Consider the following 23,664-nt stretch of genomic DNA (forward strand, 5'->3'; position numbering starts at 1 on the left):
GCAAATGCGCTCAGAGAGCACTGGGTTGCTTAAAGCCCTGCTATCTCAGGAGATCCAACCCAGGCCCTGGCTCATTCTGATGAACTCAGAACTAACTCTAGCATCCAGGTACTGACTTTTCAGACCTTTAAAAAGGTAAACTGGTAGAAATCTGTTCCTCCTTAGGAGTAAACAAGACCTAGAAGACACTTGCGAGGTCATTAGGCCCAGGAAGATGGTTATAACCACACACACACACACACACACACACACACACACACACAAACCCCCAAAACCCACAAACAAAAAAACCCTACTGTCATCCCCTTAAACCACGTGGCAACTTCAAATTAGAAATAAAGAGACCATAGTTTACAAACACCTCTTTATTGCAGACATTTCAGGCACAGGTACATGGAAGAAGCTGTATTGCAGATTTTATACAGGGTGGATTAAGAGGCAGCCGGTATCTACCTCTCCCCGACCCCTACTTCCCCCAATACACAGCAGCTAAGAGATCAGTCCCACTGATACCTCCTGTGTGCTGTCCAGGACTATGCTGGTGTAACCAGGCAACCTGTGGAGTATGAGGAAATTTACTCCCCACCACCCAGTACAGGATGGGAGTGGGGCAAGAAGGGGAAGTTTTCAGGTGTGCCCAACCAATCCTAGGCTTGGTTCTAGCCAGCAGTTGCTATCTTGATACCAGCTTTATACTATCCAGAGGTATCCAGGATGATACCCACTTTTGTACTGGGCAAGACCTGTGCCCAAACAAAGGAGCAGGGCAGAAACTGCCCTGTTCAGACTCCCTGGGATTTGAAGAGCTCAGGTGTGTGGAAGGTAAGAAGACGGTGTGTAAATGCCCTGCAGAACTAGAACATGACTCTTTTATACTGATTTCTTCCATAATGTGGAATTTATGCTCCAATTCAGTGGGGCCTGGCTAATATCCCAAGCAGGTAGTACAGCTTCTCTTGTTTTGCATGGGGAATGTGGGCACTCTAGAATCTGATTCTGACCTTTTTGGGGATAAAGCAGGTCCCTCCTCCTGGGACTTCCACCCAGAGTCTAAACATGGAAAACCATATTTATCAAGGCCTCTCTAGCTGCTCAAGGAGAATCACCTACCCTGCTCTACACCCGAACCTACGCAGAGCAGAGGCCACAGGAGATGTCAGACAGAACCAACTCAAGAGACTTCAGTACACGAGAAGCTTCAGGTCAGACCTGCTTCCAGCTCTTCCTGCTTTCCAAAGCCCAAGTGGGCTGAGAACGCAGCTCTAGCAGGCTTGAGAGAAATTTAGTTGGACTGCGAACCTCAGTCAATTTGCTCCTGGCAGCAGGTACTGTTACGGTGAGGCAGAGATGGGAGGGCGGCATGAGGGACAAGTGGCCAGAACTGTTGATGCCCAGCCAACTATTTAACTAATTAAAACAATTTAAACTGTTAAGAAAACTTTTGTGGTTTTATTGTATCATGAGGCATTGAAACATCTGAACAAATCAATATCTGGGTGGTGAGGCAGCTGCTTTCTCCTTCACTTCTTTGGGTTACTAGAGCAACTTGTCAGTAGATTAAAAAACGAAATAAAACAAAAACCGACAATCTTTTGCATTACTTAAGTCTTTCCAAGGCATGCGCTGGTACAACACAAACGTCTCCTGTCAGATGCAACTAGTCTAGCATCCAAACATCATGCACAACACCGTGGTAAAAGAAGCGCACTGCACCCACTCCCACCTCGGCCCTGCTCATTTGTGTATGATATTTGGAGCATCTGGAGGAGTGAGATAGTATTGGGAAGAGGAGGGAGGAGGAAACAGCGTGAGCGTCTGGCCAGGAGGTCAGCCGAAGTTGTGCAGGGCAAGCCTGAACATGTCATTGGTGCAAACCCAAGCGTCATTGATGTTCTTTAATAGAAACATCTGGTGGAAACCCATGATGGGATCTTCATCGGCCTGTATGAATGAGAAAAGAAAGGATTCAGTAATAGGGCCAAGGAGCAGGAAGGATGTTCAGTGGTAGAACAAGGTAGAGAACACATACTTCAGGCACTTACTGTCTTTTTTTTTTTTTTTTTTTTTTTGAGACGGTTTCTCTGTGTAGCTCTGGCAGTCCTGGAACTCACTCTCACAAAGATCCACCTGCCTCTGCCTCCTGAATGCTGGGATTGAAGGCCTGCTCCACCACCGCCCAGCTAGGCACTTATTGTCTTAAATCTGAATTCCAGTACAGCATAGGTATGTGTGAACGTGCACTGCTCAGAGCAGAGGACCTGTCTGTCTCTGAACTCAACACTGTCTCTGGGTAGATGTTATCAAAAAATAATTTAAAGAATCTTGTAGGGGCTGGAGAGATGGTTCAGTGGTTAAGAGCATTGCCTGCTCTTCCAAAGGTCCTGAGTTCAATTCCCGGCAACCACATGGTGGCTCACAACCATCTGTAATGAGGTCTGGTGCCCTCTTCTGGCCTGAAGACATACACACAGACAGAATATCGTACACATAATAAATAATAATAATATATATAAAAGAATCTTGTAGTACTTACTATTTAATTTATAGTATCAAAAAACCATAAGCAATCTTAGTCAATAAAGCCAATTAGTCTAATCAGGAGAAATTACCGCTAAAACTGATTGTCTGGTAAAATGATTTAAGGTTCAAAATTGGTTTCACATTGGGCATGGTGGGACATGTCTGCCAGTGCGTATGACAAAGACTATTCAAAACAAACAAAGAATCAAACAATCAAATAAGCCCCCCCCTCAAAACCCAGATAAGTAAAATAACACACACACAAAGTTCACATTAGGATCACAGTTTTATAAGGGGTGGGGTAAGATGGGAAATGACCAGCATTGTATGGCAACAGTACTAATGCAGGCCCAAAACCTCTAACCATAACTCAGAAAACAAGGAGAAAGCCTAGTTAACAGGCAGTCCTCAGCATCACTTCTTTTTCTAAGAAATACAGCCAACAAGTAGGCAAACTGTTCACTTGAGGCTCCAGGTTGGAAAGAAACACCAGGAAGAATTATGACCTCAGTCTAAGAACGGGACAATGGGCTCCTTGGAAATACCTCCTCAACTCTAAGGGCCTATTGACTTGCTGGTTCTGAGCAGGGCACTCAGAAAAGGCAAAAGAAACTGGCAGAAGAGTAAGGCCGGACTTGTAGGTATTCCCTCTAGGTACAATACAGAGGCTCAGGACACTCTTTCCACATACATACTGGACCCAAACACTCCCCTTCCACACCCGTACTGGATGCAGGAAGCACTATTCATCTAGTCGAGGGGAGACGTGGGCGTACACAGAGACCCACCACAACATATTCCCAGAAAGCTGAGATCTGGCCAAGGGGTCAGCCAATTTGTCCAGCCTTCAAAACACTACCTGACTAAGAGGATGACAGTAAGGGTGTCGATAAGGATAAGGGGAAAAGGAGCCAGGCACAGTAACATACACCTTAAAATAAAAAAATGTCAGGGCTGGTGAGATGGCTCAGAGGTTAAGATCACTGTTCTTTCAGAAGTCCTGAGTTCAATTCCCAGCAACCACATGGTGGCTCACAACCATCTGTAATGAGATCTGTCTGGTGCCCTCTTCAGGTCTGTAGGCATACAAGCAGACAGAACACTGAATACATAATAAATAAATAAATCTTTTAAAAAAATGTCGCCAGGCAGTGGTGACACATGCCTTTAATCCCAGCACTGGGGAGGCAGAGGCAGGCAGATCTCTGTGAGTTCGAGGACAGCCTGGGTTACAAGAGCTAGTTCCAAAACCAAACAAAAAACCCAAAAATATCTGATAACTCATGCATGTAATCCCAGCATTCTAGGATCAAAATGTTGAGATAAGGCTGGAATATAGTGAGACCCTGACTCAAAATAAAAAGCCACATGGGTTGGCACACACCTCTAATTGGAGTTCTTGAGGAGTAGAGGCAGGAAGATTAAAGTTCAAGATGATCCTAGCTACACAGAGAAAATGAGATCACCTTGGGCTACATGAAACCATCTCAAAAAATATTTTTTATTCATTAAAAAATAAGGGAAGCATTCAGGTGAGGAGGGGTGGGATGTGGGAGGAAGAAAAACATGACCTCTTCATGTGGTGGCTCACAGCAGTAACGCTGGCTCTGGGGAGGCTAAAGCAGATCTATGAGTTGGTGGGATCTCTGAGTTTGAGGCCAGACTGGTCTACAGAGTGAGTTAGTTCTAGGACTACTCAAAGAAACCCTATCTCGGGCTGGAGAGACAGCTAAGCCATTAAAGGTTAGGCTCACTAGAAACCCCGTTGTTAGAGGCCGCTTGTTGGCCTGACTGCTCAGCCCAAAATAATCACACAGAAACTATATTGGTTAAATCATTGCTTGGCCCATTAGTTCTAGCTTCTTACTGGCTAACTCTTACATATTAATTTGACTTATTTCTAGTAATCTGTATATCGCCACATGTCTGTGACTCACCGGGTAAAGTTCTGTGTCTGTCTGACTATGTGGCTTCTCTCTGACTCTGCCTTCTTTCTGGCAGCATTCAGTTTAGTTTTCCCCGCCTACCTAAGTTCTGCCCTATCAACAGGCCAAGGCAACTTCTTTATTTATCAATGGTATTCACAGCATAGAGGGGACTCCCACATTAAAACCCTATCTCAAAAAGCCAAAAAAGAAAATAAAAAGACACGCCTAGGCAGTTACTTTGGCTTTTGTTTTGATAGTCACTCTGGATGTCCCTCAATAAACACACCACACCCTCATATTCACAGGGAAGGCAGTAGCCCAGGGCCCTGCTTTGCCTACCCACGACTGCCCTCAAACACAGTGGCAGTACTACCTTGAGCTGGCCTACAACCATACTGATGATACAGCTATCTGGTGTAGGCTGATGGTCCTGCGCCGTGATACTATGCTGGATTTTCTGGAAAGGAAGGCTCTGCAAGACAAAGAATGGGAGGCAGGCTGAGGTCAGAAGAGCATGAGATAAACTACCTGCTTCCCAGTTCTGGGCTTTACTTACAGACAACTTCTCCACAATGGCAGCTTTCCCCTGGAACTGCTGTCCTTCCCACGTAAGGCATGATGCATCAATCTGAAAAGTGCATAGCAAATATAGAGTCAGGGCCTCAGCACTCCAAGGCCTTAAAAGAAACAAGAAAAAAAAAGTCCTCAAAAGGGTCTTGCTTGAGGAAATGAGTCTATACCTGTTTACTTGTCTGGAAACAAGAGAAAAATTAAGGGTGAATCCCAAATTTATACTAGTAATAATTTCTAAATTAGAAGTTCTTTATTTCTGCAAGGTCACCGGTGGTCCTAGCACTTGGGAGGCAGAGGTAGGTGGATCTCTGACTTCAAGGCCAGCCTGGTCTACAGAGTGAGTTCCAGGACAGCCAGGGATACAGAGAAACCCTGTACCAAAAAACAAAAGAAATTCTTTATTTCTTTTTATTTCATTATTTTTTTTACGTGTATGTTTTGTTTTTAATTTCTAAATTTTTCATGTATATACGGGTATTTTTTTTATTTCATTATTTTTTGAGGCAGAGTCTCACTTTGTAGCCCTAGCTGACCTCAAACTCAAAAGATCCGTTTACCTCAGATTTCCAATGCTGTGATTAGAGGTTTATGCTACAATGCCCAGCAAACTTTCTAATTATATACCATTGTTTCACTCTAAAAGATTATCAGCCAGGTGGTAGTGGTGCAAACCTTTAATCCTAGCATTTAGGAGGCAGAGGCAAGAGGATCTCTGAGTTCTAGGCCAGCCTGGTCTACAGAGAGAATTTCAGGACAGTAAGAATTACACAGGTAAACCTTGACTATAAAAAACAAAACAAAAAGATTATCAAAATGTCCTTATTAACACACACACCCTCCCCAACTTTCTAAACCAGTCTCACTGTGTAGCCCTGGTTGGCCTAGATCCTTCTGCCCGTCTCCCAAGTGCTGGGATTAAAGGGTCATGCTACCATGCTCAGCCAATGACAGATAATTTTAGTCTTAAGAGGTTGTGGCAGGATGATGGAGTATTTGAGGCTAGCCAAAGCTACATAGTAAGGTATCACACTGGGGGTGGAGGTGGGAAATTTTGCTACTTCCAACTGTGACAGGCAAGCTTTAAGTTGCTTATTTTTGTGAATTGTAGTTTCCTCACTCTTCAGAAGGGAAACATTTGAGTGATTATCAAATTTGCTTTATTTTACAATGACCTGTAACCACAGTCCTTTAGAAGGCTGAGGCAGAGGAATCTGGGTCTGAGGCCAGCCTGAGCAAAACAGTGAGATTCCTATGTCCAAAGGAAGAGAGGATAAGGGGAACTGACTGGGTGAACAGTGGTAGAGCTCCTACCTTCCATGCACGGGGACCTGGGCTCAATCCCTCTAACTCATAAAGACAATTTATGTCATCTGTGATGAATTTGGTCTCTCAAATGCTAAGATGTCTTTCTTTTCTCGAAAATTTCTGAATGAAACCTGACACTGTGGAAGAGATACTGATAGCCCAACCAGGCTCTAAGGCTCTTCCTGTCATTGTTATCCTGAGTAGACACATTAGCTGGCCTGACAAAATACCCTTATGTGAACATCAGGAGTCTAGAAAGAATGAGTAAATGAGTATTCTCTTTCTTTCTTTCTTTTTCTTTCTTTTTTTTTTCTTTTGAGACAGGGTTTCTCTGTAGCTTTAGAGACTGTCCTGGAACTCACTCTATAGACCAGGCTCTACTCAAACTCACACAGAGCCACCTGTCTCTGCCTTCCAGGTGCTAGGAGGCACTGCCCAGCATTAGTATTCTTAAAACATCAAGTGCTGGGCAGTGGTGAAGCACGCTTTGAATCCCAGCACTGGGAGGCAGAGGCAGGCAGATCTCTGTGAGTTCAGAGCCAACCTGGTCTTACAGAGCTAGTTCTAGGACAGTCAGAACTACACAGAGAAACCGTCTCAAAAATCCAAACAAAACAAACAAAAACACCCATCAAGTAATCTGCCTGCCTAGAAGATTCCTTGGGTTAATTACTCGATCCCCATGAGCACTCAGGTGTTCTGGTCTCAAATGAAGCTACACATGGGACCTCCAGAAGCCACCTTTGCATTGCAAATGATGATGGTTGCTACCTCCAGAGGAAAATGAGTCCCAGTCTCTGACTGCTGCTACTTCCTCTGGAAGAGAGGTACTCTAGGACTATGTGCCCTGATGAGGTGAGAACTACATGGAATGGCAATCCCCACTCTGATATTCAAAAATTAATTTCCTAGGGTCCTATTCTGGCTCTCACGTTGGAGACTTACGTAAATTGCGCCTAGTTGGGTTCTGTCGTTATCAAATAATTGGTAGTAATGCTGAATAAAGCTGGATCCAATCTGCTCCCAAATTGGCTTGTCTCCCATCCTGGAGAGTCACCCACCTCACCAAGACCTGCAAAGAGCAGCAAGACAAAGAAAGGCAGAAGAGTTAGCATCACAGAAGCATGAAGTAGCCAGCCACTGACCTTTGTCTTCCTAATCTCCTCATGCAGGTAAATCCTCTGTTGATACCTGTTCTTTCAGGGTATATGACAAAGCCCTGGGGATCTCACAGGAGACCTTACCAATCCCAACCAGTGGTAGGAACCACGTTTAGCCCATCTTCTAAGTAGCTCCAGGTTGATGATAGAGAGATGCCAATTATACGAGATGGGTGCTGTAACTGGGGCAAAGGAATATAAATAGTCCTATAATGCCCAGTAAGGGAGAAGGAACTAAACACTGGTCCCAGCTCCATATTTTCTTTTAATCCTCTCAATAACCTCTAAGGTCAGTTACTGTCATTCTACCCACTGATCAGACCAGAAACTACTGATGTATCTGTGTAGACTGTTTCTATTTTAGCCTTCAATCTTCCAACACTGTCTCGGGGATGTGCTGGCAATGGGAGGCGGTGGGGGGAGAAGGGGAACGAATGACACACATAGCCTCTAAAGACCCCACTCTTGACCACAGGAAGTCCTAAGGAGCCAACCACCTTACAACTCTGAGGCAGGTGATTCTGCTTCGGTGACAACGACATCCTCCACTCACTCCAGAACTGTCAGAAGGAAGAGAAAGGAACTAGACGGAGGCTGTGAGTGGGAAGGAGCACCTCCGCACATCAGCCCGCCTCACCAACTGTCCTTCCTGAAGGGGACCGATGTATCCCAGGGCTTTGTCAAAGCAAGCCCTCCAAGAAAAGGGCAGCCTGCACTTCCTATGGGCCCTATACACCCAGGTATTGCTTGTTCTGCACGGATCTGACTGCAGAGGAGCACATCCTCTGTCCTGATAATATGTTTGAGACAAAACAGTAAGAAAATTCCAGCCCAGCAGAAAACCATTAGCTGCGGTAGGAGCTAATCCAAGTCACTGCTTCTAGGGCTTCCACAGCCTCCTCTGCAAAATTAAGATGTTAACCCTGGACATACTGATGGTTATGTAGCTTCTTTGCCAATGAGATTTAGTAAAGTGATTGTCTGACACGGTAAATACTAAGTTTACTACCATCACTATGAACTCAGCCGAGGCCAGAGGAGCTAGCAGGAAGGGACAGAGTAGAGAAATAGAAATAAATCCAATCCTCTAGCTTATGACGGATCCTCTAGCCAATGAAGGGCCAGGAAATGAAGCCAGTTTTATTTTAAGTTCCCTAGGAGGTAGTTGCACTAAAAATAGAAACTCTATGCTCAGATGACTAAAAAATGTCCAGGAAAGTCTAAAACAAACCATAGGAGAAAGCCTGGATTCAGCCACGCCTATACACAGGAACACAGCTGTGTCCCAGTTCACATTTGTGCCAATAAACAAATCAATAAATGGAAGCACAGGACCTACTACTAGTTTCACATGCAATCCTGGTCACGTTCCCAAATTTCCACATTTTCCTGCCCTCACATCTCTGCCCCTTCTACCTTAGTATTCACTCAACATGTCCCAACGCCACAAAAACTCCAAGAAAGAGACGCTGCCCAGAGCTCTCAAAAAAGCTGCAGAAATAATGAGGGTTACTCTTCCTTCTGCCCTCAGACCACATCAAGGCTGGGCAGTTCTCAGGGGAGTCCTAGAAAAAAACATGCCAAGCTGAAGAAAGCACCACCAAAACAGACCGGGGGGGTGGGGGTGGGGGGCGCGACAACGGACACGACTAGGAAGTCAAAGATGGAAGCAAGAGAGAGTAAGGTTGGAAATCAAACCAGAACCAAGCAAAGTGCTGGCACATGGTAAGGGCCTGCATGAGAAGGAGGTGTTTTTTCTTTCAGTAGTACTGTTCTATTTATCCTACGAATCTCTCACTATGCTACATCGACCAGGATGGACTATTATCCATCTGACATTTCCTCCTTAGTGCTAGGATTAAAGGCATGTACTACTATATCCAGTTAGGTAGGATTTTGTCTTGTTTTTGCTTGTTTTGAGACAGAATAGAGGCAGGAGGGTCAAAAGCTCAAGGTGTCAGTCCCTTGGGTACACAGGGAGTTTGAGGTCAGTCTGGATTTGAGACCTTGTTTCAAAAATAAAACAACAAAAAGAAAATCCCCCCCAAAAAAGGCTGCATAAAGATCTTTGTTTAAGGAGACCAAAAGCAGCTCCAAGAGCCAACACCAACCTTACTCTAAGCCTGCTCAACCTTCATGCATTTATTTCCACGTACCCAAACATTGCCATCTTGCTCTACAGATAGTAAACCTAGGTTAAGTTGAACAATTTAGAAGGGCTTGCCTAAAGCTCATTCAGATATCAAGGCTGACATGGTTTTGCATGACTGAACATGTTTCCTTCAACACTGCTGCCTTTGGGTTAAAACCAAATCCTAAACCCAGTATGGCATTGCATTTCCCCAGTCCCAGCACTCAGGCAGTTTTAAAGGAGAGAATAATGAGTTACAGGCAGGCCAGAGCTACATAGCAAGACACATCTTAAAATAAGCAGCCAGGTACCTGGAGCACACCTGTAATTCCAGCACATGGTAAGCACAATAGGACTGTTGTGAGTTTCAGGCCACCAGATAAAACTTATTTGAAACTTATTCAAAAATAGGATCCGGGTGTGGTGTGATGCAGGTCTTTAATTCCAGCACCTGGAGGCAGAGGCAGGAGGATCTCAGCTGAGATCTAGGTCAACATGGTCTGGACAGTGACTTACAGGCCAGTCAGAGCTACATAGTGAGACCTTGTCTCAACCAAACAAACTAAAACAAAAACAACAAAGAGAGGGACTGGAGAGCCTCCGAGGTCAGTAGTCCTTCCCGCTCTTTCAGAGGACCAGAGTTCAGCTCACAGCTGCTTCTAACTCCCTCCAAATGATCTAATGATACCCTCTTCTGGCCACACAGACATATAAACAAAAAACCAAAACCATACAAGACAAACTGCTAGGTGTGATATACACCTAAAACCCAAGTTTTCGGGATGCTGAGGTGAAAAGATTGTTGGAAAATCAAGGTCACCTCAGTAATAACAGTGATAATAGCCTGGGCTACAAAGTAAGAGTTAGTTTCAAAGAAAAAGGGGGGGGGGACTAAAAACGTTGGCTGCTCTTCTAGAGGACCTGGGTTCAATTCCCAGAATCCACACGAAGGCCCACAACCTCTGCAACTCAAGGGTAGTAGGCTCGAATGTGGTGCAGATATTCATGCAGAAAAAAAATACCCATACAAATAAAATATATTTAAAAAGAGCAAGAAACACATCTTTAATTTCAGCTCTCAGGAGGCAGAGATCGACAGGGTTTGGAAGTAGACTGGTCTACGAAGTAAGTTCTAAGACACCCAGAGTTACATTAGACCCAGTCCCAAAAGCAAACAACAATAAAAAACAAAACAATAACAAAAAGGGTAAGACAAACAAATATAAAACTCTCCAAGCTCTGCTGGGGGTCATCATACCACCCCTTTCCAGCCACCCACTCTTATCTGGATCTAGCACCACAGGCGCATGCGCGCGCGCGCGCGCACGCGCGCGCACACACACACACACACACACACACACACAAGGTAAAGAGCTTGCTCACCAGCATTTTTGCAAAAGTGAATCCCTATACAGGATATAATCACTTGCTTGGTCAATTCTTATTCTTTCCCCAAGTTACTGGCCAAACCCCATTAGTTTGTCAACACCAAATGTTGACCCAGCTCTGTTTCTCTGCCTTGAGGCACTATTACTCCCACGTGGGCTTTCCCTGTTTTTTGTTTGTTTGTTTGTTTTTGTTTTGTTTCGATTCAGGGTTTCTTTGTATAACAGTCCTGGCAGTCCTGGAACTGCTTTGGAGACCAGGCTGGCCTTGAACTCAAGAGTGCTGGGATTACAGGTGTGCCCACCACACCTAGTCACGGTGCCATTTCCACACAAATATTTCCCAGTACAGATGTAGAGACATACAAACCACAGATTTAATAGTTTACTCAAAACCTCCCACAAAGTTTTCAACTCAGTTTAAAAACAGCACTTCCAAACGCAAAAAGCAGAATGTAGAGGCCCTCTCCCTCCACAACTCCCCTGTGGGAGGTGTCCAGACAGGGCTAACTGCTTCCTTGGAATAGCCAGAAAGCTCTGAGCTTGTTCTTTGTGAAAGCAAAGTTTGTTTATTTTGTTTATTGTGAAAGCAAAAGTCTGAAAATCAGACTCAGAGATGCAGTCTCATACGACATTGACAACTATCCTTGTTAGTATTCAAGCGTCGTATGGCCTGCCCTTAGGGTTCTGATAGTGAACCAATGTTGTAATTTAAAAAACAGCACGACAGAGAAACACCACAGGACAGGGCTCACTTGGAGGGTTTTTTTTAATTGGGGGAAAGGAAATGGGAAAAGGGGAGAGGGGGAAAGAGAGAGAAAAAGAGGGGGGGAGGAGGGAGGGAGAAGGTGGACAAGGCCCTTTTAAAAGGGACTTAGTGAATCCACACAGGAGCTCTTAGTGGCTGCAGCAGCACAGGTATCCTGCCAGAGCCCCAAGGGCAAGCCATACAGATGCCCGAGTACTAACGTTCTCATCCTGTGGATTCTAGGGCTCTCGTGAGACACTGGGAACCACACCATCTCCGGCTTCGCCCACCAGCCCACAGACTAAGGCCAAGCTCCTCAAGGTCAGTCTTTCTGGACCCTTAGGTATGTAGTAGTGCAAAGATCCTCTGAGAATCACAAAGCTGTAACTCTCTGCCAAGTATGCACAAAAGTAGAAATGGACAAATCTTGTGAATAATTTCAGTTTGTTCAGACCCCCCAAGATTCCAATCATCAAAACAGGGCAGTGGTGGTGCATCTCTGAGTCAAGGCCAGCCCGGTCTACAGAGTGAGTTCCAGGACAGCCTTGGCTACAAAGAGAAACCCTGTTTCAGATCATCTAACCATAAGTGTTGACCTAAAAAGGTCTCACTAGGCAAAAGAAAAAAATCTTTATTTTTAAAAGTCAAGTGTCTCCAAGACAAAATCTGTGACCAACACATGAGAGGTTGATCCCTCTCTCAAAAACAAACAGATCAAGCCAAGAGAGAAATGTCTTATATGCACCACCAACCCAGTCCATCAATACGCATGTCAGAAATGGACAAAACAAGATGCAGTGAGGTCATCAACTCAGCAGCTGGTAGGCAGTAGAATTCAACTGCCCAGGTTTAGTGGACTCCAGAGTCAGGTTTCCAATGACAACCTGAGTCCTCTTAGAGATAAAAATTAACAGATCTCATCTGTGAAACAGTAGCCTCTAGGCATGAGGTCCTAGAACTCTAAGCCTCAATCTCTGAGGGGCAAGGCAGGCCTCTTTTGGAGATTTTCACACCAAGGGCTGAAGACAGACTTCGGACTTATATAGCAGTTCATGCCTGTAAGCTCAGCATTTAGGAGGCTTAGAGATGAAGACTACGTGAGTTCTAGGCAAGTCTAGGCTAAAGTGATGTCTTATGCCCCTCCCCAAAGTTACCAGGAGACTGCAAAGACAGTTTAACAGTTAAGAGTACTTGTTGCCCTAACAGAAGTCCTGGGTTCAGTCCAAGCACTCACACAATGGTTCACAACCACCTCTAACACCACTTCCACAGGACCCAAAATCCTCTTCTGTTCTCTGTGGACAACAAGCATGTACGTAAATGCAAGTAAAATACTCATCCACATAAAAAGGGTCAGAGACCTGACAAGACAGTTCATAGGTAAAAGCATTTACTACCAAACTTGTTGATTTCAATCCCTGGAATCTACATGGCAGAAGAGGCGGACAGACATCTATAAGTTATTCTCTGACTTCTGTACGCATTAGTACATGTCCCTCCAAAAAATGTGAAATAAAATAAAAGGTTGGGGATGTAGTTCAGTTGTAGAGCACTTCGTGTGACCAGGATCTGATCCCCCAGCACCGCCCCCTACACACACCCCAAAATCACAAATCAGTACCAGTTTCTACTGTTTCAACAAAGGAGAGCTGGACAGATGCTGGCCAAGCTGGACCTGGGACTGGTATAGGGCACAAGAAAAATAAAGAAGGCAAGGTGGAGGTGGCGCATGCCTTTAATCCCAGCACTCAGGAGGCAGAGGCAGGTGGATCTCCAGGAGTTTGAAGCCAGGCTGGTCTACAGAGCAAGTTTCAGGACAGCTAGGGCAGTTACAGTATAGAGAAACCCTGTCTTGAAAAAACAAAACAAATCACTAATTCCACAGACAGATGATCTCATATCTGAAAACTCATCACTTAGGTCCAGTGGAGAACACTAAATTGAGCTTGCAATAGAAACTTAGAACTGAGTGCCCCTTATTCCTTCTGCTTACCAGGCCCCAAACATAGAACCTTGAAGCAAAAAGCCTAAAAAGGATTCATTCATAAAAATCACTCATTATTTATTGTGTTTATATGGGATGTAAGTGCAGGTAAGCACTGTGGAGTCAGAGGTTTACTTTGAGGAGTCGGTTCCCTCCTTCCAAGGGGGCTGGAGGATGGGACCCAGGTTGTTAGGGTGTTTGGGTAAGCACTCTTACTGAGCATTCTCACCTGCACTGAGAAGAGCTCTTTAAACAGGACTAGCTAGCATCAGATCTTGGTTAAGCCCTTTGGAGGAAAGGGAGAGGTGAGCAGCAACCCAAGACAGCACAGTCCAGCAGGGGGAAAAATCCGCCCTTCTAGCTAGATGTGGTAGTACATACCTGTAATCCCACCACCTGGGAGTTGGAGACAAAAGGATCAGGAGTTTAAGGCCATATATGGCCATAGGGAGTCAAGGCTACAGAAAACCCTGCTACAAATAAACCATAAAAATTTGCCTTTGGGCTGGAGTTGACTCGGGTTAAGAGCACTTGTTGGTCAGGCATGGTAGTGCACGCCTTTAGTCCCAGCACTTGGGAGGAAGAGGCGGGCTCATCTCTGAGAGTTTGAGGCCACCAGCCGGGTCTACAGAGCTAGTTCCAGGATAGGCTCCACAGAGAAACCCTGTCTCAAAAAACCAAAAATAGATAGATAAATAAAGCACTTATTGCAAAGGATATGGGTTCAATTCCCAGCACCCACATGGAAACTCGTCACCTCCTAAGGCACCAGGTACCCATATATACATGTAGGCAAAACACTTATACAAATAAATAAAAATAAATCTATTTAAAAAGTAAGCCTTCCTATAGTCTCATGATGATATAAAAATCTACAGTGTATAACTCACGTTCTACAGCCTTACAATGACTTCCATGGTATCTGGAGCAAAGCCTCACCACTACTTTTTCTTCAAGGCCCTAGGTCACTTGGCCCTCCTGGTTGTCTAATCTTGACTTTGCCACCTACCCTCTACCCTCTTTAGCAACCATGCTGGGCATTTTGCTAGTTTCTGTACAGACTGCGCCCATTCACACCTGAGAACTTTGTAGTCACTGTTTCTTTGATTGCATTTAATTTAGGGGTGTGTGTGTGTGAGAGCCGAAACGTGTAGAGGTCAGAGGAAAACTTGCAGGACTTGGTTCTCTCTTTCCAACACTAGGCTTAATGCTGGTAACGCACCAGTTCTGTCACACTGCTTCTTATACCTGGACCATTCTTGCAACTAGACACCTGGCTCCCTGTCATGTGTCAATTCAAATGTCACCTCTTCTCTGATACCTTCCCTGACTATCCTCATCTTCCTTTATCCTTTCGCAATTTCATACAGATATGACTTTGATCATACTCTCCCTCATTGTCTTCTCAAATCCCCTTCTCCCACCAAACCTTCTTTACATTTAATTAAAGTTACTTGCATAAGCATGAGTGAGGAGGGGCTATTTTCTTGAGCAGGGCAAACTACAAAGTCAACACCACGAATAACTCCCTCTCTCAGCAACCATTAACTGGAGTTCCTCAGGGACGGGTAGGGTCTTATGAGCCCCTCTCCTCTCTCTGATGAAATGTCAGGGACCCAATCTTATGCAGATAGCCGCTGCTGTGAGTTCATAGTACATCAGCCAAGTCATGTCCAAAAGTCTGTCTACTCATTTTATCTCCTGTATTGCTCTTCTTAGCATTCATTACCCTGTCCGTGCATCATGTTTATATTGTGGTCTCTCTTCCTGACCAGGGTAGTCTTAATCACCCATTTCCATGGTATCTGGCCAAGCCCTCAATAACTCTTTTTGACAAAGTGGATTAATGTATGGGCTGGCTGTTCTCTGGGGTTGTCAGTTTTGGGCAATCCCGCTCAACATTAAGTGGCTCAGGAATCCACGTCTCATTCACCCATACCTTCTATCTAAGATGCCAGGAAATGAATAACCCTTTGATCCATTCAGCTGAGCGACATGTGACAAGTGGCCCCAACCCCCCCTCTCTCAATCCCAAGGCCCTAGTCACCTTGGGGAGCAGCTATGGTGAATAGTGGACACACAGCCACATCCTTGAAGATCTGGCTGCTAGCCTGCTTCTCTTCTCACTGTGTTATGAACTGGTGGTCCTGGCTCATCAGTAACCGTGGGCAAATTAGGGAGAAATTAGCCAAAGCAGAACCTAGTGGTAAAGAGTAATCAGCAGGCTCCAACAGGCAGGCTGCACAAAGGGAGGCACTCTTGACCCAAGAATGGTACCCTAAATATCCCTAGCACCACTGGGACCCTTTCCTATGCCTGTAGGCCTACAGAACCGACTGGTCCAAGAGCTGAATCCTGAGATCTGTATTGTACACTCTCCTCTGTACTTACTGCCCCAATAACTTGCCTTTCCTGGATGGTTTCACAGTATCTCTGGAGCCCTAGGCTTTTTTTAGCTTCTATTTGTGAACAGAGTTTCAGGCCTTGACCTTTGTGATCAGGGCCCCTGGTAGGACATGAGGTTCCTCAGTAACTGCTTCCATGGTCTGTCACCAACATCTGCAGACAGCATTGCTGTGATACCAAGACTGAGCAGAGCAGAGAATACAGAGGACACCTCCTCTATCGTGTTGTCTGACTTGAGTCTCATAATAAACTGATCCTACAAGGCTGGTATAGTTTTTACTTCAAGGTATAACTCGGGTGAAATTCAAAGCCACGAAAGGTCCCTGGCACAGGCAGCACTTGATCACCCATAAAGATGGCCAGAATAGAACAGTTCAGACCAAAAGTGGAATAGCAGAAGCACATGGCTAGTAAGGAGAAATTCATGCCTTTTCTGCCCTTCTGAAATCAGCAAATGCCTAAGCATGTGCTCAGTAGCGCAAAGCTGATTTTCCACAGGGATAACAAAGAGCTTGCATTCCCCATGCCTAGAAACCACTGCAGGTGAGATGATGGTACCAGACAGGTCCTTCCAGTGGCAGCAGGCTTTCCTTGCTATGACACTGAGATTCAGTTGGAGTTGGTAGCAGAGGCCTGAAGGACAGAGGATCAGAAATTCAAGGTTATGGAGTGAATTCAAGGCCCAGTTAGAACAACCTAGTGAAACCCATCTTAAAAATAAAAGGTTAAAATAGAACAGGAGTGGTGAATCCCAATACTCAGGACACAGAGGCAGGCAGATCTCTGAGTTTGGAGGCCTGCCTGGTCTACAAAGTGAGTTCCAGGACAGTCAGAACTGTTACACTGAGAAACCCTGACTCAAGAACAAACAAACAAAACCAAACAAACAAATAAGAACTAAAGGTTAGTAGAGGGCCAGGTGTGGAGTACACCTTTAATCCCAGCACTTGGGAGGCAGAGACAGGTGGATCTCTGTGAGCTCGAGGCCAGCCTGGTCTACAAAGCTGTTAACAGGGAAACTCTATCTCAAAACAAATAAACAAAACCTTCCCAAAACAAAACAAACAAACAAACAAACAAAAAACCCCAAGACAAAACAGGTAAGGTTTTACATTAATAATTACTAAATAAAGATGATCATTTACTCAGGTTGAAAAAGAAAGCTAGAGAAATAGCTCAGTGGCAGAGCATGAGGCCCTGGATTCAATCTCCGGTAGCACAAAATAAAAAAGAGGGTGGAATAGCTCTGAGATGGCTCAGCAGATAAGGGCACTTTGCTGAGAAAGCAAATACCTGAGCTCAATTCTCAGGATCCACACAGGTTGTCCTGACCTCCACTGTGTACTATGATGAGCACAAGTTTCTGAGCAAACGTGCACAAAATAAATAATATAGTAAGAGCTAGAGAAATGGTTCAGTGGTTTGAGAGCACTTTCTACTCTTGCACAACACCAAGTTCAGCTTCCAGGACCCACACATGGTGGTGTACAACCCCCTACTCCAGCTCCCAGGATCTGACTGACTTTCTCATCCGACCTCCTGCACTTGTAACATGTAGTACATATACATACATTCAGATATACACAAAAAACAAAACTTTCTTCGAAATTAATTTTTATTCATTTATTTATTGACAGTATCTTTCTACACAACCCTGGCTGTCCTAGAATTCACTATGTAGACCAGGATGGCCTTGAACTCAGAGATCTTCCTACCTTTTTAAAACAAATCTTTTAAAAATATAAAGTGGTTCATAATTTATCTTATATATGAGTGCTGTCTGCATGTACTCCTGCATGCCAGAAGAGGGCATCAGATTCCATTATAATGATTGTGAAATCGGGCAGTGGTACCAGCACTCAGGGAGGCAGAGGCAGGTAGATCTCTCTGAGTTCAAGGCCAGCCTGGTCTACAAGGGCTAGTTCCGGGACAACTACAGAGAAACCCTGTCTCAAAAAAAAAAAAAAAAAAAAGGTGTGAGTTGCCTTTAATTCCAGCACTTGGGAGGCAAAGGCATGTAGATTTCAGTGAGTTCCAGGACAGTCAGGAAGGACTGTTACAGAGAGAAATCCTATCTCAAAACAAAACATGGTGGTTGTGAGCCACCATGTGGTTGCTGGGAAGTGAACTCAGGACCTCAGGAAGAACAGCTAGGCTCTTAACTGCTGAGCCATCTCTCCAGCCCCCTCTGCCTAATTTTTTTTTAATGTCTACAGCACCTGGTATTCCCAGGCGGTCCCCCATCCAAGTACTAACCAGGTCTGACCCTGCCTAGCTTCTGAGATCAGACGTGTTCAGGGTGGTTGGCCATAGACCTCTGCCTAACTTTAATGTCCACCTTGGAAAATACTTTTCTACTTCCCTTGGCTCCAAAAGGCTATTCTCACGCTGGAGGCCCCAGTGAGGATAAACCGAAATATAGTCTAAAACAGTCTTTTCATTTCTTATCTCCGTACCCCGCCTGCCAAAAAAGCTGGGGACTGAATCCAAGGCCTCATTCCCGCTACACAAGTACCCTACTACTGAACTACACCCAACTCCCAGCACTGTTATTTCCGACACCCCTATTGGATCCTGCCCCCTTGAAACATCCTGACAATGGCCATCTCTTGACTCCATACTCAAAATCCCTGTGACTAGTTCTGGTGACCCTTCATTGGGGAAGCCTCCTCTAATCTTTCATTCTAAAAAGATGTTCCGGTTTCCGCTGAAATGGTTCAGTGGGTAGAGTGCTGGTCAGAGACTACCACAAGCCCAGTTTGATCCCCAGCTCTACCTCTAAAATAGGACATGAAGGCACACAGGCCTATGCAATCCAAGCCAATCCAGAGGCAAAAGCTGGAGGAACAGGACAGTATTCCAAGGATTCGTCACTTCAATCAAGCTGATCACAAGGGATCTCAATTAAGAGGTGTTACACACCCATGTTTCAGGCAAGGAAATAGAAGGCCAGACAATGTAGGTGACATTCCCAGGCATCCTGGGAACCTAGCAGACTCCTATGGTTTTTACCAGACATTGGACAGAAGGTGGTACCACTTCAGCACTCTAATCCTATAAAGGCTCCCCCTTCTGCACAGAATTAGAGTCCCCACAGTTCTCTCCAGCTAAGCCTTCAGCATACAACGCCAATATTACTCCATCACCTCCTTTCTCTAGCACCATTTCTCTAGACATGTTTGCGTGTGTCCCTGGAGCCTCAGCCCAGAGTTAGACATTCAAAAAGGATAAAAGAATGTCTTCAGAAAAAAAAACCTGAATATTCAGAGAAAAACAAAACAAGCCTTGATCATGTCAACCTAAATGCTAATACCTTACTAAGGGAATCTTGATTTTTTTTTTTGAGATATGGCCTCATTATATAATCCAGACTGTTCTTTTTATTCCTTTTCTTTTTTTTTCCTTTCTTTCTTTCTTTTTCTTTTTTTTTAGATTTTTGAGACAGGGTTTCTTCTGTCTAGCTCTGGCTGTCCTGGAACTTACTCTGTAGACCAGACTGGCCTCAAACTCACAGAGATCCATCTGCCTATTCCTCTCAAGTACTAGAAGTAAAGGTGTGAACCACCACAACAAGGCTTGTCCTTGAACTCTTAACCCCCACTCCTGCCTCATACTCCAGAGTGTTAAGATTAGTCAGTCTTTTGCGCAGTGTTGGTGTGCATGCACTCATTCAGGTCTGTACCTAAATATCACAAGAAGCCCAGGTCAGTCTCACTGAACTTAGCTAGGCTGGCAGTCAGTAAGCGCCAGAAAACTGTCAGCTTCTGACAATGCTTGGGTAGGTGCTAGGGATTTAAACTCAGGTCCTCGCCGGATTGCGGCAGTGCAAACCTTTAATTCCAGCACCCGGGAGGCAGAGGCAGGCGGATCTCTGTGAGTTCGAGGCCAGCTACAAGAACTAGTTCCAGGACAGGCTCCAAAGCTACAAAGCAACACTGTCTCGAAAACCACACACAAAACAAACAAACAAACAAATGAAACAACAACAACAACAACAACTCAGGTCCTCAAACTTGCACAGCAAGCATTTTTGCCCACTTGGGGATCTCTTACACTAAAACAGTGGTTTCTCAACCTTCCTCACGCTGTGACGCTTTAATACGGTTCCTCAGGTTATGGTGACCCCTCAACGACAACATTTTCATTGCTACTTCATAACTGTAATTTTGCTACTGTTATGAATCATAATGTAAACATCTGGGTTTTCCAAAGATCTTAGCAACCCCCAATGGGTTGTGACCCACAGTTGAGAACTGCTTTTTGGGAAGGTTTTTTGTTGTCCTCATGTTTCTGAGAAGGGGGTATTGTAATCCCAGGTTGGTATGAAATGCATGATCACTCTTTCAGTATCACAAGTGCCAGAATTACAGGTATTTGCCACCTTTTTGATAAGAGACACCTAATTCTAAAATTTGGGAATTCTGCATTTTTATCATTATCTCAGTGCACTAACTGCAGAGGCAGCAGAACAAAGCAACACATGGATCAGACAGAAGTGGGATTCTAGAAATGGACCAAAGTTTATATTAAAAGGCCAACTGTGGCGATGTACATCAATAATCCTAGTAGTTTTGGAGGCTGAGACAAGACGATTGTAAATTCAAGGCCAGCCTAGGCTATATAGCAAGTTCAGAACTACTCTGAATTACATAGCTATACTGTGTCAAAATAAATTCTGGGGCTCCTGAGGTAGCCCAAGAGGTAAAGGTCCCTGTTGTGCTGCCTAATGACCTAACGATATGATAATGAAAACTGACTTCTACAAGTTGTCCTCTGATACCCACAGCTGTGGCACATGCAGAGTCAAACACAAAATATACTTCTAAATGAAAAAAAAGATTAAAAAATAATTCTACTAGCTAAGACACACAAGTTATCTTGTCACTTGTTTGTGTAGCTATACTCAATTGTCCTATGCCAGGTCCCATGACTTTCTACATAGCAGAAGAGGGCACAGAGAGATTCTGAAGAATCTCAGGGTTCTCCTTTATCTCTCAGACCTCAGCAACCTTCCAAGCCCAGAAAGATCAAGGGCTTCTCAGGGTCAGGATGCCTAACAATGGTTTACTCTAGAAAGAAGTTTTTTCCATCATGAAGGTGCTGGAGTACACAAAGCCTAGCATTTATAATGTCTAGGGTCTGAACCCTACCTAGCACTGCATATATATATGGAGGTTCCATCACAAGCTACCCAGAAATTTGGAATACGCAAACTGATCTACAGCCATAATAACCTAGCCCATCTGAAACCCAGACAAGCTAGTCTGTTTTGTTTCTTTTGAGACAGGGTCTCATATATCCCAGGCTGGCCTTGAATTTCCTTTGTAGCGGAAGATATAACTTCTGATCCTCGTGCTCCTTTCTTTTCAAGCTAAGTGAACTGGGATTTCAAGCTTGTGCCACCACACCCAGCGTTTTCGGTGCTAGCGATTAAATAAGAAATCTACGAACCGAGTTACCCACTCCCAGAAAGTCTGGAAATAACCTCTGCTTATTGCCTTTAACTAGGGCGAATGACTGGGCAGAGAATTGGACGGGAGAAAACTTCTCAGGTGAACACCAGAAAAACAATATCTGAGGAAATATATTCAAGAAGCAGGCAGGCAGAAGACAGTGGCTTCCTGCCTTCTGGTCCAGGCAGTCATTCTAAGAGGCTGGGCACTCTGCTTGCTGAAGTCAGATCTGCAGAACTGACCGGTTTCTTAGTCCTTATGAGAACTGTGACACAGAAGCCATAACAGGCTGGAGAGTTCAAACTGACAAGAGCTGCCTTCAGTCATGTCCTAGAAGCTTCCCTACACTAGCCCCTTCATCACCGCTCACACAGAAGTGCCTTCAAAGCCTGCCTAATAGTAACTGGTTATATACACCTCTTCTCCAAGAACTCAATGTGATGAGCTATGGTGCCATTAGTAAGGCAATTTCTCAAGGCCCAACCAGCTTTTCGACTGTTCTCACAGGCAGCGCCAGCACAAGTGAAGGGAAACCAGACATTCAGCGACTTCCAGCTCCAGGTCTGCAACCAGCTTCAAAAGGAAAATACTGTCCAAACCAGAGTTCTAGCCAGAAGGTCCCTTTCACCTTTTCTTGTCCAGCTCTGGGCTAAAGGACCTCCAGCTTGCAGTTCACTTCCTCACGTACTATATCCTACCTCATCAGGAGTCCTCTTTCTTCCAGGCTACACGATGCCGACTCTAGGAGTTCTGATGGAAGTGTGCAGGCTGGGCCTACCAGCCGGGAGCTGCCTCTCCAAAGACACAAGGTCCAGATTTTCTAAGACTAACTAGAGATAAAGTCCCACGAGGCATCCCCTCCCGCCCCAGATTCCCTCCCCTGTCCTCCATGCTGGACAATGCAGCACAGGTTCCACCGAGGTAGAGGTTAAGTTCGTGCACTCCCAGCAGGCAATCAGGCAGAGAAGCGTTCACCTACATCCTTGCCGGGCTATGGTTTGGAACCGGGCAATGGTCCCAAGCCCCAGCAGCGGCAGGCGGGCAACCCTTACCCATGCTGGCTCTGGAGCGAGCTGGGTGACGTTGCCCATCCCCGGATCTTCGCCGGCCGGTGGTGGGACGTGGGTCTGGGGTCGGCCCGCCAACCTGCCTGCAGAGGTTGTAGGATTCGAGCAAGCCAGGGAAGGCCACACAGGGCGGGGCCCCGAGAGCTATATCCTGATCATCCGGACCAGAGAAAAAGATATGGCCACAACGCAGTCCGGCGCAACAGCCAGGACACAGGGCTGCACGGACAGGCGTCCGTAAGGCTCTCAGCATTTCCCCGGTCGCGGCCGCAGAGAATCCGCGGGAGGCGGAGCCGCGCGCGACACATGGTGCGGGCCCCGCGCCTCTTCGGGCCGCCGGGGGGGGGTGTGAAGAGGGGAGGGGCCTCCCAGGGCCTCGAAGCAGAAGCTCCCGGCGGCCTAGAACGCGGCTCCTGCGGCCCAGCCCCCGCCCCGGCGCGCTGGCCCCAACACTCACCCGTGGGGCTGGCACGATGGCGGCAGCGGCAGCGGCAACCCAGCGCGGTCTGCGACCGACTGTCCCTTCCCCCCTGCCTTCCCTCGCCCGTTCCGCTGCCCTCTGGGAAACGTAGTCCCGACACACGCCTTATGTGCGTCAGTAGGCTTCAATAATACTACCACTCCCAGAATGCTAAGCGCGGAGGCGCAACCACGGCTCGCTGCGCGGGAGGAGAGGTTAAGTCAGGCAGGGAGGCTGTCTGAGCGAGCCCCTGAGAATTGTGGTCTAGTGGAAGTCTCTGGAACACGGAATTGGCGCCAGGCGAGGATCAACTCTCGGTCGTAGCCCGGTCCTAGCTGGTCTGGCCCCGCCTAGGTGGTGCGGTCGGTGGTGCCTGAACCCGCCTTCGTGGGAGCCTGGTCTAGCTTGGAGCTGGTCTGGCTCGTCCTAGCAGCCCCTTCCTAGGCCTCTTAGACTGTTCAGTACTGGCTACTAGTACGTTCAGTCTGGCTACTAGTTACGCTCACGGTGTTACCTTAAACCACGTGACGAAACCCACCCGTCT

General features: G+C 45.8%; 1 protein-coding gene across 2 annotated transcripts; it reads right to left on the reverse strand.

Annotated features, from left to right (window-relative positions):
* Window positions 1-350: 350 nt before the first annotated feature.
* Window positions 351-23,237, reverse strand: Nutf2 (nuclear transport factor 2). Of its 2 annotated transcripts, none has more exons than XM_087900238.1 (5): window positions 23,118-23,237; window positions 7,272-7,398; window positions 5,005-5,076; window positions 4,822-4,920; window positions 351-1,941 (listed from the first exon to the last, which is right to left on the reverse strand). In XM_087900238.1, exons 2-5 carry the CDS (start codon window positions 7,368-7,370, stop codon window positions 1,828-1,830), a joined length of 384 nt encoding a protein of 127 aa, XP_087756364.1. In that variant the 5' UTR covers window positions 7,371-7,398; window positions 23,118-23,237; the 3' UTR covers window positions 351-1,827. The 2 variants fall into 2 exon arrangements, with proteins under 2 accessions (XP_087756364.1, XP_087756365.1); XM_087900239.1 differs by lacking the exon at window positions 23,118-23,237 and adding an exon at window positions 22,646-22,722.
* Between the last annotated feature and the right edge of the window lie 427 nt (window positions 23,238-23,664).

Source organism: Myodes glareolus, chromosome 22 (assembly GCF_982192425.1).
Source record: "Myodes glareolus chromosome 22, mMyoGla1.1, whole genome shotgun sequence".
NCBI lineage: Eukaryota > Metazoa > Chordata > Mammalia > Rodentia > Cricetidae > Myodes > Myodes glareolus.

Coding starts and splice junctions, on each gene's coding strand:
- Nutf2 (XM_087900238.1), bottom strand. CDS start 7,370: ATGGGAGACAAGCCAATTTGGGAGCAGATTGGATCCAGCTTTATTCAG. Junction 4,921..5,004: donor CCATTGTGGAGAAGTTGTCT/GTAAGTAAAGCC, acceptor TTTGTCTTGCAG/AGCCTTCCTTTCCAGAAAAT. Junction 1,942..4,821: donor TGGTTGTAGGCCAGCTCAAG/GTAGTACTGCCA, acceptor TCATTCATACAG/GCCGATGAAGATCCCATCAT.